The sequence below is a fragment of the Gigantopelta aegis genome, chromosome 4 (assembly GCF_016097555.1).
Source record: "Gigantopelta aegis isolate Gae_Host chromosome 4, Gae_host_genome, whole genome shotgun sequence".
Classification (NCBI taxonomy): Eukaryota; Metazoa; Mollusca; class Gastropoda; order Neomphalida; family Peltospiridae; genus Gigantopelta; species Gigantopelta aegis.
Window position 1 is genome coordinate 46,146,426 of NC_054702.1, and position 13,729 is coordinate 46,160,154.

The following is a 13,729-nucleotide window of genomic DNA, read 5'->3' on the forward strand; positions in this document are numbered from 1 at the left end:
ACTTGTAGGATATTTCTATCTAAACTTAGTTTGTTAATTAATATATTAAAGGTATGTGGTCCTATTACACTTGTAGGATATTTCTATCTAAACTTAGTTTGTTAATTAATATATTAAAGGTATGTGGTCCTATTACACTTGTAGGATATTTCTATCTAAACTTAGTTTTTGTTAATAAAGGTATGTATCCTATTACACTTGTATGATATTCCTATCTAAACTTAGTTTGTTAATTAATATATTAAAGGTATGTTCCTATTATCTGTAGGATATTTCTATCTAAACTTAGTTTGTTAATTAATATATTAAAGGTATGTGGTCCTATTACACTTGTAGGATATTTCTATCTAAACTTAGTTTGTTAATTAATATATTAAAGGTATGTGGTCCTATTACACTTGTAGGATATTTCTATCTAAACTTAGTTTGTTAATTAATATATTAAAGGTATGTGGTCCTATTACAATGGTGTGATATTTCTATCTAAACTTAGTTTGTTAATTAATATATTAAAGGTATGTGGTCCTATTACACTTGTAGGATATTTCTATCTAAACTTAGTTTGTTAATTAATATATTAAAGGTATGTGGTCCTATTACACTTGTAGGATATTTCTATCTAAACTTAGTTTGTTAATTAATATATTAAAGGTATGTGGTCCTATTACACTTGTAGGATATTTCTATCTAAACTTAGTTTGTTAATTAATATATTAAAGGTATGTGGTCCTATTACACTTGTAGGATATTTATATCTAAACTTAGTTTGTTAATTAATATATTAAAGGTGCGTGGCCCTATTACAATAGTTTGATATTTCTATCTAAACTTAGTTTGTTCATTAATGTATTCTAATGGTGTACTATTTAATATAAACTTAGTTTGCGATTAAAGGCATGCACTAACAGACGATACAGTTGAGCACATTTTATCATTGCAGAACGAGATTGTAGTGAGACGATTATGGACAAATTGAATGAACTGCTTCCACCCATACGCCACCCCACCCTGTGTAATGGTAATGCGAGTTTTGAATGTCGCTAGCCGTAAGTGTTTCAGCTTTAACAAATCTCTAAACTAAACCCCTTTCATAATGTATCTGTTTGTAATAGCTGCGAAGTTCAATATCTCCTTTTACTAACATCGACAATAAAATTAGTCATGTATTTGAATTGCGCTCAGGTTAAAAATACAACAGATTTATTATTCTGTCAACCAAAAGACATATTGTGTTCCAAAGTGTTATTCTACTGAAACCAAACTGATACGTTCACATGTTCGGGAAACTTACTCTGTCGTCTTGGTGTAATATTGTAAACGTCTATGTTTTCAGTTAGTACTACATATAACATAAATAGCCAGAGACGGATCTGGGGGCAGGGGCCCGCCCCTCCTAAATTGTGCGACAGTTCTAATTTTATTATATATTAATTTTCATCCCCTTCAAACCTCCCCCAAAGTTCCCTTGGTATTCCGCCTTGTCATTGCCCATCCCCCCCCCCGCCCCCACCCACCAATGGATTTTCTGGATCTGCCACTGATAGCATACATGTTTTGCACCCATTTCCAAATGTGGAATGTTTATATGCAATAAAGTTTATCTTATCTTATCGTGTAACATGTAACTTCAAACCAATGGGTTATTTAAATACTACAGAGGTCAACCTACTTGTATTCATCAAAGAAAAATTTCAAACGGCATTCACAAGTTTGTAGTATTTTTTTGGCACGAAAATAAATGAAACTGCTATAATAACAATTAACAAAACAACTGTGGTTCTTGAATCGAGGTCTGCATGATGTGTTTCCTGTATCACAATAAATATCATAATTTACCGCAAGTATGTGTGTGTGTGTGTGTGTGTGTGTGTGTGTGTGTGTGTGTGTGTGTGTGTGTGTCGCCTCCCACTTGTTGGCACCTTCCTACGCCCGTGTACATGTGTATTTGATGAGCACAGTTACGAAAGCTAGAGCGCAGAGTTTCCAGTTGACAAGGAACTTTAAATACAGAAATTACCAAGTATGTCGGTACTGGTAGGGTGTTACTGGGTGTATCGTAACACGTATTAAATCGCTGACTTCCACATGTATAACACACATTCGTTAGGCCTACAAGTAATGTGTTACTGTTTCGGTCGCATCGAATTCATCAGCACTGGCGTAGAAAGTGTGGGGGGGGGGGGAGAGCAAGGGGGCATGTACCCCCCACTTTGTAGCAGCAGCGATATTTTATATATATATATTTATACATGTATATATGTGTGTGCCCCCCCCCCCCCCCTTCACACCAACACGTTTTGGCACCTTCCTACGCCCGTGATCAAAGAGATTGTAATTCTCTTCCTAGTTATGTTATATACATGTGTCCTACAAGCCGTTTAACATAGTAAATATAACGATTCCATATGATACCGTAACTAGGCTCACATCAGTATCCTTCCTACGGGCTAACTGATTTATAACTTACCTCATTCTGAAAGGAAAGAGAAATAAGTACACGCAGTCTAAAACAGTTTCAATTGCGGTGTGTTTCCGTGTAAGGTTGTTCAGGGTACCCCGAATTGAGTCGTATGACGTCACCATGGTATACAATCGACTTCCCTTTCAGAATTCAGTCACGTTTGTTCACTAAAGCCGGTGTAAACGGAACAGTTGTCTGCCCTGACTTAATCTCCTAGGAATGCAGGTCCTAGGTCTAATATACCTAGGAATGCAAGTCCTAGGACTTACGTTCCTTAGGAGTACTGGCCTGACTGCCAGGATATCAAGTCCGAGCCGGACTTGCATTCCTGGACAATGAAAATGTAAGTCCGGTCGTACACATAAAAATTAAATTATAAATGTAAACAAAACGTATATAAACGAGTATAATAAACGGACATCTAATTTGCCGGACTAGTATTTCTAGTAGAAGGAATTTAAGTCCGGTAGGAATACAAGTCCTATGATAAAAACAACTTAAAAATAAACCAGGAATGAAAGTCCGGGTAGGACAATGGTTCCTAAGCTATGAAGGTCCGATAGGACTACTGTTCCTAGGAACCGCGTTCCTTTTACACCGGGTTTCAACCAAACCCACAAAAACATGGTCATTTTATGACTGACGTTTTTTGTCGGGAAACAAAAAACACGTTTTAAGGAAACAACACTAAAGATATTCTGTACTTTGGGTCAGTTTTATCGTATAGTGAAGTTTTAAGCTGTCGTAATCCGAATGAAAAAAAATCTTACACACCCTTTGGTGAGAACACCATACGTTATTTTTTATAACATATGCTCCTAGGTGAAGACCAATGTCGTACGTCCAATAAAAAAAAATGCACGGTGAAACTCGATTACACTGTGACATATAGTTAACCTGGCAATCGGGTGTCTGTGACGCGTAAGTCCGCGACAAGTGCAACGGCTGTAAATAAATTTTAGTCGAAAAAGATGTTAAAATTTGCTTAAAGGGACATTCCTGAGTTTGCTGCAATTTTTAAGATGCTATCAATTAAAAGAGACTTTTAACGATTGTAATTACATATCAAATATATTTTTCTACATAAAATATTAGTGGCTGTATATTAAACGTGTTTCTGATCGTTCTAATATTTGTACAAGGTTAAAATTCATTTTTATTCCCAATTATATTTTTTTAGTACGTACGAAATTATTTGAAGACAAAATCCAGTTTTGGCTTCTTACAAATATTAAGACGACCAGAAACACATTGAATATACAGACACTGATATTCTAAACAAGAAAATGTGTTTAACATGTAAGTTTAATCGTAGAAATATTTTATTAGTCGGGAAAATCTTACAATGCAGCAGCAGACTCAGGAATGTCCCTTTAAAACCTGTGGGTTTTTTTGAAGATATGTAAGAAATAGAATAATACATTCGTGTCCGTTAAATACAATTTATCTCACAACTCCATGTTTAAAGGGACATTCCTGAGTTTGCTTCATTGTAAGTTGTTTCCGACTAATAAAATATTTCCATGATTAAACTTACATATTAAATATATTTTCTTGTTTAGAATATCAGTCAGTGTCTGTATACTGTAAACCGTGAAAAAAAAATGCGTGTGTATACATTTCGCGTCGTTCGCGTCCAACCTTATGTCGCGAAATTAATACGCACGCACTATTTTCCAGTTTGAAGTGTACTTAAAGTAATTTGTTTTGTTTTGAAATATTTTATTGAGAATAAATTCACAAAAAGATTCACTCAACAGGCACAGCCTATACACGAGCTCTCCTTGATGACGTGACAAGATGGCGGTTTGGACAACAAAAATTCGGTGGTGCAAAATACTTCATTTGTTATGATAAATTAAAACGTAAGTCAGCTATTTACATATTGAGAAAGCAGAAACAGTTTGTGTATGCCTCTGTATTATCGTGGATGCAACATACTATGCGAAGAGGTAGTAAACCAGGGAAGCAGTCAGGTAGCCGACGATCGTCCGCAGTGTCAACAATGGCGGCCGCGACACAGAAGAAAGACCCCACCCAACGTATGACTGGGTTGGCACAGGTAAATACAATGCACATGAATCTTCCAGCCAGCACATTGACTACCGGACAAATAACTAACCCTTCGTGCACATTTCAAACACAACAACCACAACAGCCACCTTCGCTATGTTCATTTTCTGGAATTCCATCCACCGGCGAAATGTCAACAGGACTGACACAACAAACATCTGCGTCACCACCACCTTGGGTTCTAAACCTGTACGACCAAATTGCACGCCTTACATCAACCACAACTGAGATATACAGACGAACTGATAAGCTCGAAGCAATGAATTCCAAAATATGCACAATAGAAAGCTCTTTGGAAAGTATTAGAAACAGTCTGGTTGCTACAAACGAACGAGTTAATAAAGTCGAACAAAGCTGTCAATTCATAAGCAACTCATTTGATACAATCACTAGCGAAAGCAATGAATTAAAACAATCAGTTAACGAATTAAAAACCACACTGAAAACTGCTAGTAGTGATATTTTCTACTTATCCCAAGACCTTTACGACACACAGTCTGAAAATCATCGCCTTTCTGATGAGATTCTTTACCTGCAAACAAGGTCTATGCGCTTTAACCTGATATTCTCCGGAATCCCTGATCAAGGCCATACAGAAAATACTGAAGAAGTTCTGCAGGAATTTTTAAAGAAAGAACTTGATATTCCTGATGCAATTCCCATCCAAGTCACACACAGACTCGGGCCATATCGTGAATCCCATGGAAAACCACGATCAATTGTTGCACATTTTCAACACCTCAAAGACAAGGATAAAATTAAAAATGCAGCCAAAAAACTAGCAGGTAAACCCTATGGTATCAATGACCAGTACCCACGAGAAATTGCGGAAAGGCGTAAAGAATTGTACCCTGTATACAGGGAAGCCAGGAGAAATAACAAAAAAGCTTTCCTGAAAGTGGATAGACTCTTTATAGAAGGGAGAGAATACTTCCCAGAAGATGGCTACACCCAACCCTCTGAACACCATAATTACCCAAGACACCAAGTTCCAAACAGAAGCAGCAAACAGCAGTGGCCCTTCCAGAAAAAGATACAGAATAACAACTCCCACCCATGTTCCAGTGTTTGAGGATATGAACAGATTTGCCCCTCTGAATGCTATGTCTTCCAGTTAGGGATGTCATGGAGCCATAAACTGTGTCCCCCATCTCAAAACTGTCTCAAATATCACCCCCAGCCAACACTGTATAAGCAATGGACCAAACCATTCCATATCAGGAAACACTAACTCCAATGCAATGTACAGAGATATATATAATAAAAATATTTTCCATGACAGGACATTACCTTTATGTATATGTGGTAAAACACATTCTACTGGTTCACTTTGTGATGTTACCAACCCTACACAAGCTAGTAATATTATAAGTAATATTAACTCACCTTGTTTCAATTTTGGCAACACAGACTTAAAAGACAATACATGTTTGACTTACAGTAGTAATACTGACTTGCTGTCAGATGACATACATGTAAGTACAAATGATACACCAAGTTTTAGTGGTTTTTACAATGTTGGTTCATTTGACAGAAATACCTACCTACAAGGTAAGAATGGCACTAGCAGTAATAAAATCTTACCACATGATACTATATTGACATGTGATATACATGCACCATATTCCAATAGCTTCTACAATGTTTGTTTACATGATAGAAATCCTGATCTACATAATGGTATAATTGGTATTAGAAACATAGACTCTCTATATGAAAATATAAATATATGTACACATGACATACCAATATTACCTTGTCTGAAAGATTTTGACAATGTTGATTTATATGATATGAATTCTGACCAATATGAGGTTACTACATGTAAAAGTAATACAGATTTACCATGTAGCAGCATATGTACACATGACATACCATGTTTCAATACTTTTAGCTATGATTTATGTGATAGAAGCACTAACTTAACAGGTGAGCATGTTCACAGTCCCACAATACCTTATGATATATTATCTAATATTGATGTAGCCTGTGACAGTGGTAATTTAAGTAATGTTGCTATAGCAAATAACTTACCTTGTGATTCACCTGATAGCATGAGCCATGTTACTGCTGATAGTATTAGTACAGTTGAGACACCTCTCAAAAAAGTTCACAATACTAACCCACCCAGTAATTGTAATAGTAGCAACAACCCACTCTGTGATAATAATTCAAATGAATATGTTGAACAACCCTATATTTCAAGTGTATATTTACCCTCGGCTGATACTCTGTCTACAAATATTAGCTCACCTTGTGGTGGTACTACAAATGTATACTTACCTCCTGCTAGTACTACAGATGTTAGCATACCTTGTGATAATATTTCAAATGTACATCCACCTGCAGTTAATGATATGTTAACACATGTTGACCCACTCTGTGATAGTATCTCAAATGTATACTTAACTGCAATGAATAATTTGCTTACAAATTATATTAGCTCATCTTGTTGTAGTACTACAAATGTATATTTATCTCCTGTTAGAACCAAACATGTTGATATACCTTGTGATAGTACATCAAATACTGATCCACATTATGATAATACTACTACAAATGTACATATAGTTCCTATTAGCACCACAGATGTTAGCCCACCCTACTATTCAAATGTATATTTACATGTAAATCCATTTAATAATATACCTATAAATGTCAACCCACCGTGTGTCAGTACTACAAATGTATATTTACCTTCTGTTATTACCCCAAATGCTGATATGTTTTGTGATAGTATATCAAATATTGACCCATGTTATATCAATACCATAAATGTACATACGGTTCCTATTAGCACCACAAATGTTAACCCACCCTGTATGAGCACCGTCAAAACTGATCAACCTTATGTAGCTGGGGAAATATACCAAAACAAGCCCAATCCACTGACTTCTTGTGACAGTTGTGAAAATACTCAATTATCTGTTATTAGTATTAATGTGTGTGGTCTGAGAAGTAAACTAAAAATCCCTGAATTTGTAGAATTTATATCTAAGTATGATATCCTTTGTTTTACTGAAACAAAAACAGATCAAACAGACTGCATGTCAACATTATTACCTGGCTATACCTTCCTTCTGAATAACAGGGAAAAAAGATTAAATTCATCAGGTGGAATAGCCATTGGTATAAAAAATGAATTGTCTTCTACTATAGATTTCAATATCACAAATAATTCTGAATATGTGTCTTGGTTTAGCATTCCCACGGAAATTACAGGTCTTCAAGGAAAACTAACCATCGGTGTTGTATACATTCCTCCTATTGGATCCCCATACTATAAAGAAAATATTTTTGACATTATTGAAAGTGAACTTATTGAACACATAGAAGAACATAGCCCACTTTTACTACTAGGTGATTTTAATGCTAGAACAAATTGTTTCCCAGATTACACTGTAATTGATACTGACATTGACATACTAAACAACATGGAAAATTATATGTTAGATTTTTTTAATGACATATACAAATTAGAATCATATAATATTCCCATAGAAAGAGCAAGTCAAGATATTGGCAAAGTAAACAGTCATGGTATTAAACTATTAAATATATGTAAGTCACACAATTTATATATAATAAATGGCAGATTAGGACATGATAAAAAACATAGGAAAATTGACTTGTAAAGATAGCAGTGTTGTTGATTATGCCATTGGCAACCATCATTTATTAAAAATAGCTAAACATTTTGATGTATGTGAGTTTGACCCACTTTTTTCAGATGTACATTGTGCTTTAATACTTAGCTTAAATGTTGATAAACATGCTAACGATAACGATACTTCTAATTGTATGACATATTCAGCTAACAAAAAGCCAAGTAAATGGAAACCTGAAAAATCAACAGAATTTAAAAATAAAATTAACCAGGACTCACTCGAAATCATATCCACAATGCTTGATAATCAGTCTGTTGACATTCAAACACGTGTCGATACTGCAACACAGGCTATGAAAAAACTATTTTTAGATGCGGCTGAATCGACTCTAGGTCATGCACGATCTTGCACGATCAAGCGACGTGTAAAACTCAAAGGTAACCAATCGCTGTTCGGTAAGACACACAGTTGTTGAATTCTACGCGGAAAATATCATGAGGCCAAACAAACGTATAACTCAAGAATAACTTTAGAAAATAAACAAAGATTAATTAATGCAAGTAAAACGTATAAAAAGTCCTTGCTGAAAGAACATTCCGTCCAAAGATTTAATATTGAAAAACAAATGCGACAATTGAGGACAAACGACCCAAAAGCTTTTTACAAACTACTTAAACGACCTAACGAAGATAATAACTTACCACCGTTAGATGTTTTCTATAATTTTTTCCAAACTCTAAACAAAGGCGAATCGGACGATAACGAAAACAAAAATAAACTTTAATAACATAGACTCAGATAGTGAAAATGTTTTAAACAGTAGAATTGAAGAAAATGAAATATTAAATGCTATAAAACAACTGAAAAACGGTAAGGCACCTGGAATCGACAATATCATTAATGAATACATTAAAACAACTGCCGGCATAATACTACCAATCTATATTAAACTGTTTAACATAATCTTCGACAATAGTGTTTTTCCCAATGAATGGTTGACTGGATTAATTAAACCCATTTTTAAAAATAAAGGAAATCGTTCGTTACCAGAAAATTATAGACCAATAACATTGCTCTGTTGCATCTCTAAACTGTTCACCACAATTTTAAATAACCGATTAAATGCTTTTATTGAAGAAAATAATATACTGAATGAATCTCAGACTGCTTTCCGAAAAGGCTACTCTACTACCGACCATCTATTTAATATACATTCTCTGATAGAAATTTTAAAGACAAGAAAAAGGAAATTATTTTGTGCTTTTGTAGATTTCCAAAAAGCTTTTGATCTTATTTCTAGAACTTGCCTATGGCAGAAACTGTTAGAAAATAATATTAATGGAAAATTCTTTAAAATAATTTATCAAATGTATCAAGGAATAAAGTCATGTATTTGTACAAAAACCGAAACCTCTGAGCTATTTCCATGCAACATCGGTGTCCGACAAGGAGAAAATTTGTCGCCTGTCCTGTTTTCCCTGTATTTAAATGATCTAGATAATTACTTAAAAAGCCAAAATTGTACTGGGGTATCCCTGGATAGAGATGAAACGTTCGATAAAACAGCTCTTTACTTTTTATGTTTATTATATGCTGACGATACTGCGCTTCTCGCATCAAACGCCTCTGACTTACAACAATCCCTAAATGTCTTTTCACAATATTGCAATAAATGGAAACTCAAAGTAAATGCAAGTAAAACTAAAATAATCATTTTCAATGGCACCAGTAATGATTACAAGAAAGTTTTTATACTTGGACATGATGTGCTTGAAAACGTAAAAGAATATAAATACTTAGGTCTTACTTTTACCAAACTAAATAAATTTAATACAAGCAAAAAACTACTAACTCAAAAGGCAACAAAAGCAATGTACTTTGTTCTGTCTAAATCCAAAGACAATAACTTTTCAATAGAATGCAAATTAAAACTATTTGATTCCATTGTACTCCCGATTCTCTTATACGGGTGCGAAATATGGGGTTATGAAAACATCGATATCATTGAAACTGTTCATATAAAATTCCTAAGACACATCTTACCAGTTAAAAAAGGCACCCCGCTATTCATGTTATATGGAGAACTAGGAAGAAGACCCCTTAAACTAATTATTCAACAAAGAATTATAAGCTTTTGGGCCCGTATCGTATCTGGTAAACAAACAAAATCATCGTTTTTACTGCATGAATTAATGTTACACGACTCTTCTGTTAATGGATATAGTTATAAATGGATAAAAATGGTCGAAGATGTATTTAACCATCTAGGCATGACAAATGTTTGTATGTCACGGAACTTTTCATCCGTAAAAATACTTCTTAATCAAGTAAAATTAAGACAAAACGACCAGTATTTACAACAATGGAATACAAACATAACTTTATCATCAAAAGGTAAAACGTACACTATATTTAAGGAAAACCTTAGATTAGAAAAATATCTTATTATATTACCACAAACATGTTGGACTATATTACTCAAATTTAGAACATCTAATCACTACTTACCAATCGAAACAGGACGCTGGAACAACACCCCAGTGGAAGATCGAACGTGCACATTATGTAACAATAATGATATTGGAGACGAATTTCACTATTTATTCACATGTACTTATTTCACTAACTACCGTAAACATTTGCTTAAGCCATATTATTATAATAAACCAAGTACGCTGAAATTTAAACAACTAATGACGAATAGCAAAATAAGTGTTCTCAAGAAATTATGTAAATTAATAAAAGAAATTATTAATAAATGCAGTAAACCCTAAAATATATGTATATGAATTATGTACAATGTCTTATTACTACCCAAGTATACATGTATATATGTGTGCGCATGTCTGATTAGCACATTTGGTAGGAATTACAATAATGTGACATTACATTACTTTATTCTAATTGTATTATATTATTCCTTATTATTCTATTGCATTTGTATTATACTATTGTCTCTATTACTTTATTGCATTTGTATTAATACTATTGTACTATTGTCTCGTGTAAACCCTATCTTGTCACTACAGTTTATATATCATGTTCCTCATATGCCGTTGTGTAACGGCCTGAGTGTAATAAAGTTCTGTTCTGTTCTGTTCTGTTCTGTTCTGATGGCGACTAATCGTTAATTGTTTTATGTAACTTCAATCGATGGCGACTAATCGTTTATTGCTTTATCTACCAAAGCTGAAGCTGTGAGTTGTGATTCTAATACAGGTGAGGTGGGTATAGTCTCTGTACCAGGCACAATTGCTTGATGTAGGATAACAGAATATTGATTTACAGACAATAACTTTATAACAATTACAGTGAGCTGTCTTTATCCACTTTTTTTTTTGAGCTGTCAACGGTCGTTCGCGAAATTTACACGTCGCGAACATGCGCTAAGGTATACATTCGCGAAAAAACACGTCGCAATATTAATACGGTTTACAGTATTCAATGTGTTTCTGGTCGTCTTAATATTTATAAGAACCCCAAACTGGATTTGGTCTTAAAATAATTTCGTAATTTTAGGAAATAAAATAAAATTTAACCTAGTACAAATATTAGAACGATCAGAAACACGTTCAATATACAACCACTAATATTTTATGCAGAAAAATGTATTTAATATGTAAATACAATCGTTAAAAAGTCTCTGTTAGTCGATAACATCTTAAAAATTGCAGCAAACTCGGGAATGTCCCTTTAAAAACGTATCAAACTCGCTTTCGTTCGTTAGCTACATTTTAAAAGAACTCATTGTGAGATAAATGGTATCAATCGGCCACTCATATATTAATCTCTATGTATATGTGTAGATGTGGTGAAAACTCTGTTCTAATATCCGCTATACATGCAAACACGAGTATTGCTGGGAAAACAATATTTAAGTTTGTTTGTTATATGTTTGTGTGTTGTTATTGTTGTTGTTATTGTTTTTTGGGGGTTTTCGGTTTTGTTGTTGTTGTTTGGGGTTTTCTGGGTTTTTTTGGGTTTTGATTTGTTTTGGGTTGGGGTTTTTTGTTTGTTTGTTTTTTGGTGTCTTTTTCTTTCTTTCTTTCTTCTTTTTTTTTTTGGGGGGGGGGGGAGGTATTGTGCGTTGACATTTGTTTTCGTATGGTGATTTCATGCAACTCTTTTTACTGTTGTACTGCCTTTGTGAAGCGATACACAGAGTGGTTATCAAAATGACTTAACAATACTCAGTTTTATTACAATGCCACATAGTATCATTTATTTACATGTAAAATTACATAAAATGGCATCCTTCAACTCCCTTTGCTGCTAGTTGTATATCCTTCCCTCTATGAATCTACAGTGATCGATGATCGTGCACAGTCGTGAATATTTGAACCAGTATGTTTTAACCATTTGATTGATTAGATTTTTGTGTTATTTCAAACGAAGTTGTATACGACTAATATAAATGATGGCAAAGAGTAAATAAAGAAACAAACAAACAAAGAAAATAAACTGAATAGTAAATAAATAAATACATGTAAATTAAAAAATAATTTTAAACTTCGTAAATGTCAGATATAGCAAATGAAGTTGTATGTGACTGATAAAGTCATAGCCAAATGTATAAAAGAAAGAAAGAATATATATATATATATATATATATATATATATATATATATATATTTTTTTTTTTTTCAGATCACATGCTTTCAGAATTTGACAACTTTGTAAATTAATCAAGGTCTACGTTTATTGAATAAGCAAACGTACTACGATGACACTCTAGAATTAATGTATGCATCAACAGTCGTCAAACAAAAACATGTCAGCAGCAACTCTACTTTGGTGGCTGGGAAAGGACATCACATCAAATTATTTTTCTCGATCGATCGATTTAATATATCGATCGATCGATCGACTTACTATCTCGATCAATCAATTTTCGAACTCGAGGCTTCCGTCAATATAGGCGACTGGGATACCGCTATAGGTTATACTATACCACATAAAATCCCATAGGCAACAACGTTAACGTTTGTTGTGAAAAACACAATATGCAATATATCAACCAAACTATGACATTCAGGTAATAATCCAACACATAAATACAGGGTACCACATGTACAGGTTATTTTTTCTTTTCTCAAATTGGAGAAGCATGTTGAAGCCCAAAATGTCCCAATTGGGCAGGAGCCGCTGCTTTAATTAATGTATTTAATTAATATCATTTATATATTAGGCCCTCGAAGAAGGTTTTGCAAAGGGGTGGACTTCGCGAACAGGTTGCTGACGTTCCAATACCAGGACAGTACCCAAAATTGCGGGGCCGGATTTCCATGGGTAGGGCGCGCCAAGGGTGGGGGTGGGAGGCCTCCTACTAGGCGACCGAGACCGCCTACGACCTGACCCCCCCCCCCCCCCCCCCATCCCGCCCAGGTTATGCATACAGCTGTTGTGGACACATTATTTATTATGTATATGAAGGAAGGTTGTTGGGATATGTATGGGAAAGAATGATGGACCATTCGTCCATCGGAAGGAGCAGGTGGGTGAAACGCATGATGATCTCCCTATGTTGAAGTTGCTATATTGAAGATGTTGTTGAAATTCTGAGGTGATCCCATAAAGTTCCAAGAGC

The 13,729-nt window shown here is 34.4% G+C and overlaps 1 protein-coding gene across 1 annotated transcript in view; it reads right to left on the bottom strand.

Moving 5' to 3' along the window:
* LOC121369854 (lectin BRA-3-like) overlaps positions 1 to 6,590 on the bottom strand; it is an 18,745-nt gene extending 12,155 nt beyond the window's left edge. The window contains exons 1-2 of the mRNA XM_041494930.1: positions 6,569 to 6,590; positions 4,584 to 4,721 (exon numbers count right to left, since the gene is read on the bottom strand). Of these exons, the coding sequence (XP_041350864.1) occupies positions 4,584 to 4,721; positions 6,569 to 6,590 (160 nt within the window). The remainder of the gene's footprint in view (positions 1 to 4,583; positions 4,722 to 6,568) is intronic.
* Positions 6,591 to 13,729: the final 7,139 nt, after the last annotated feature.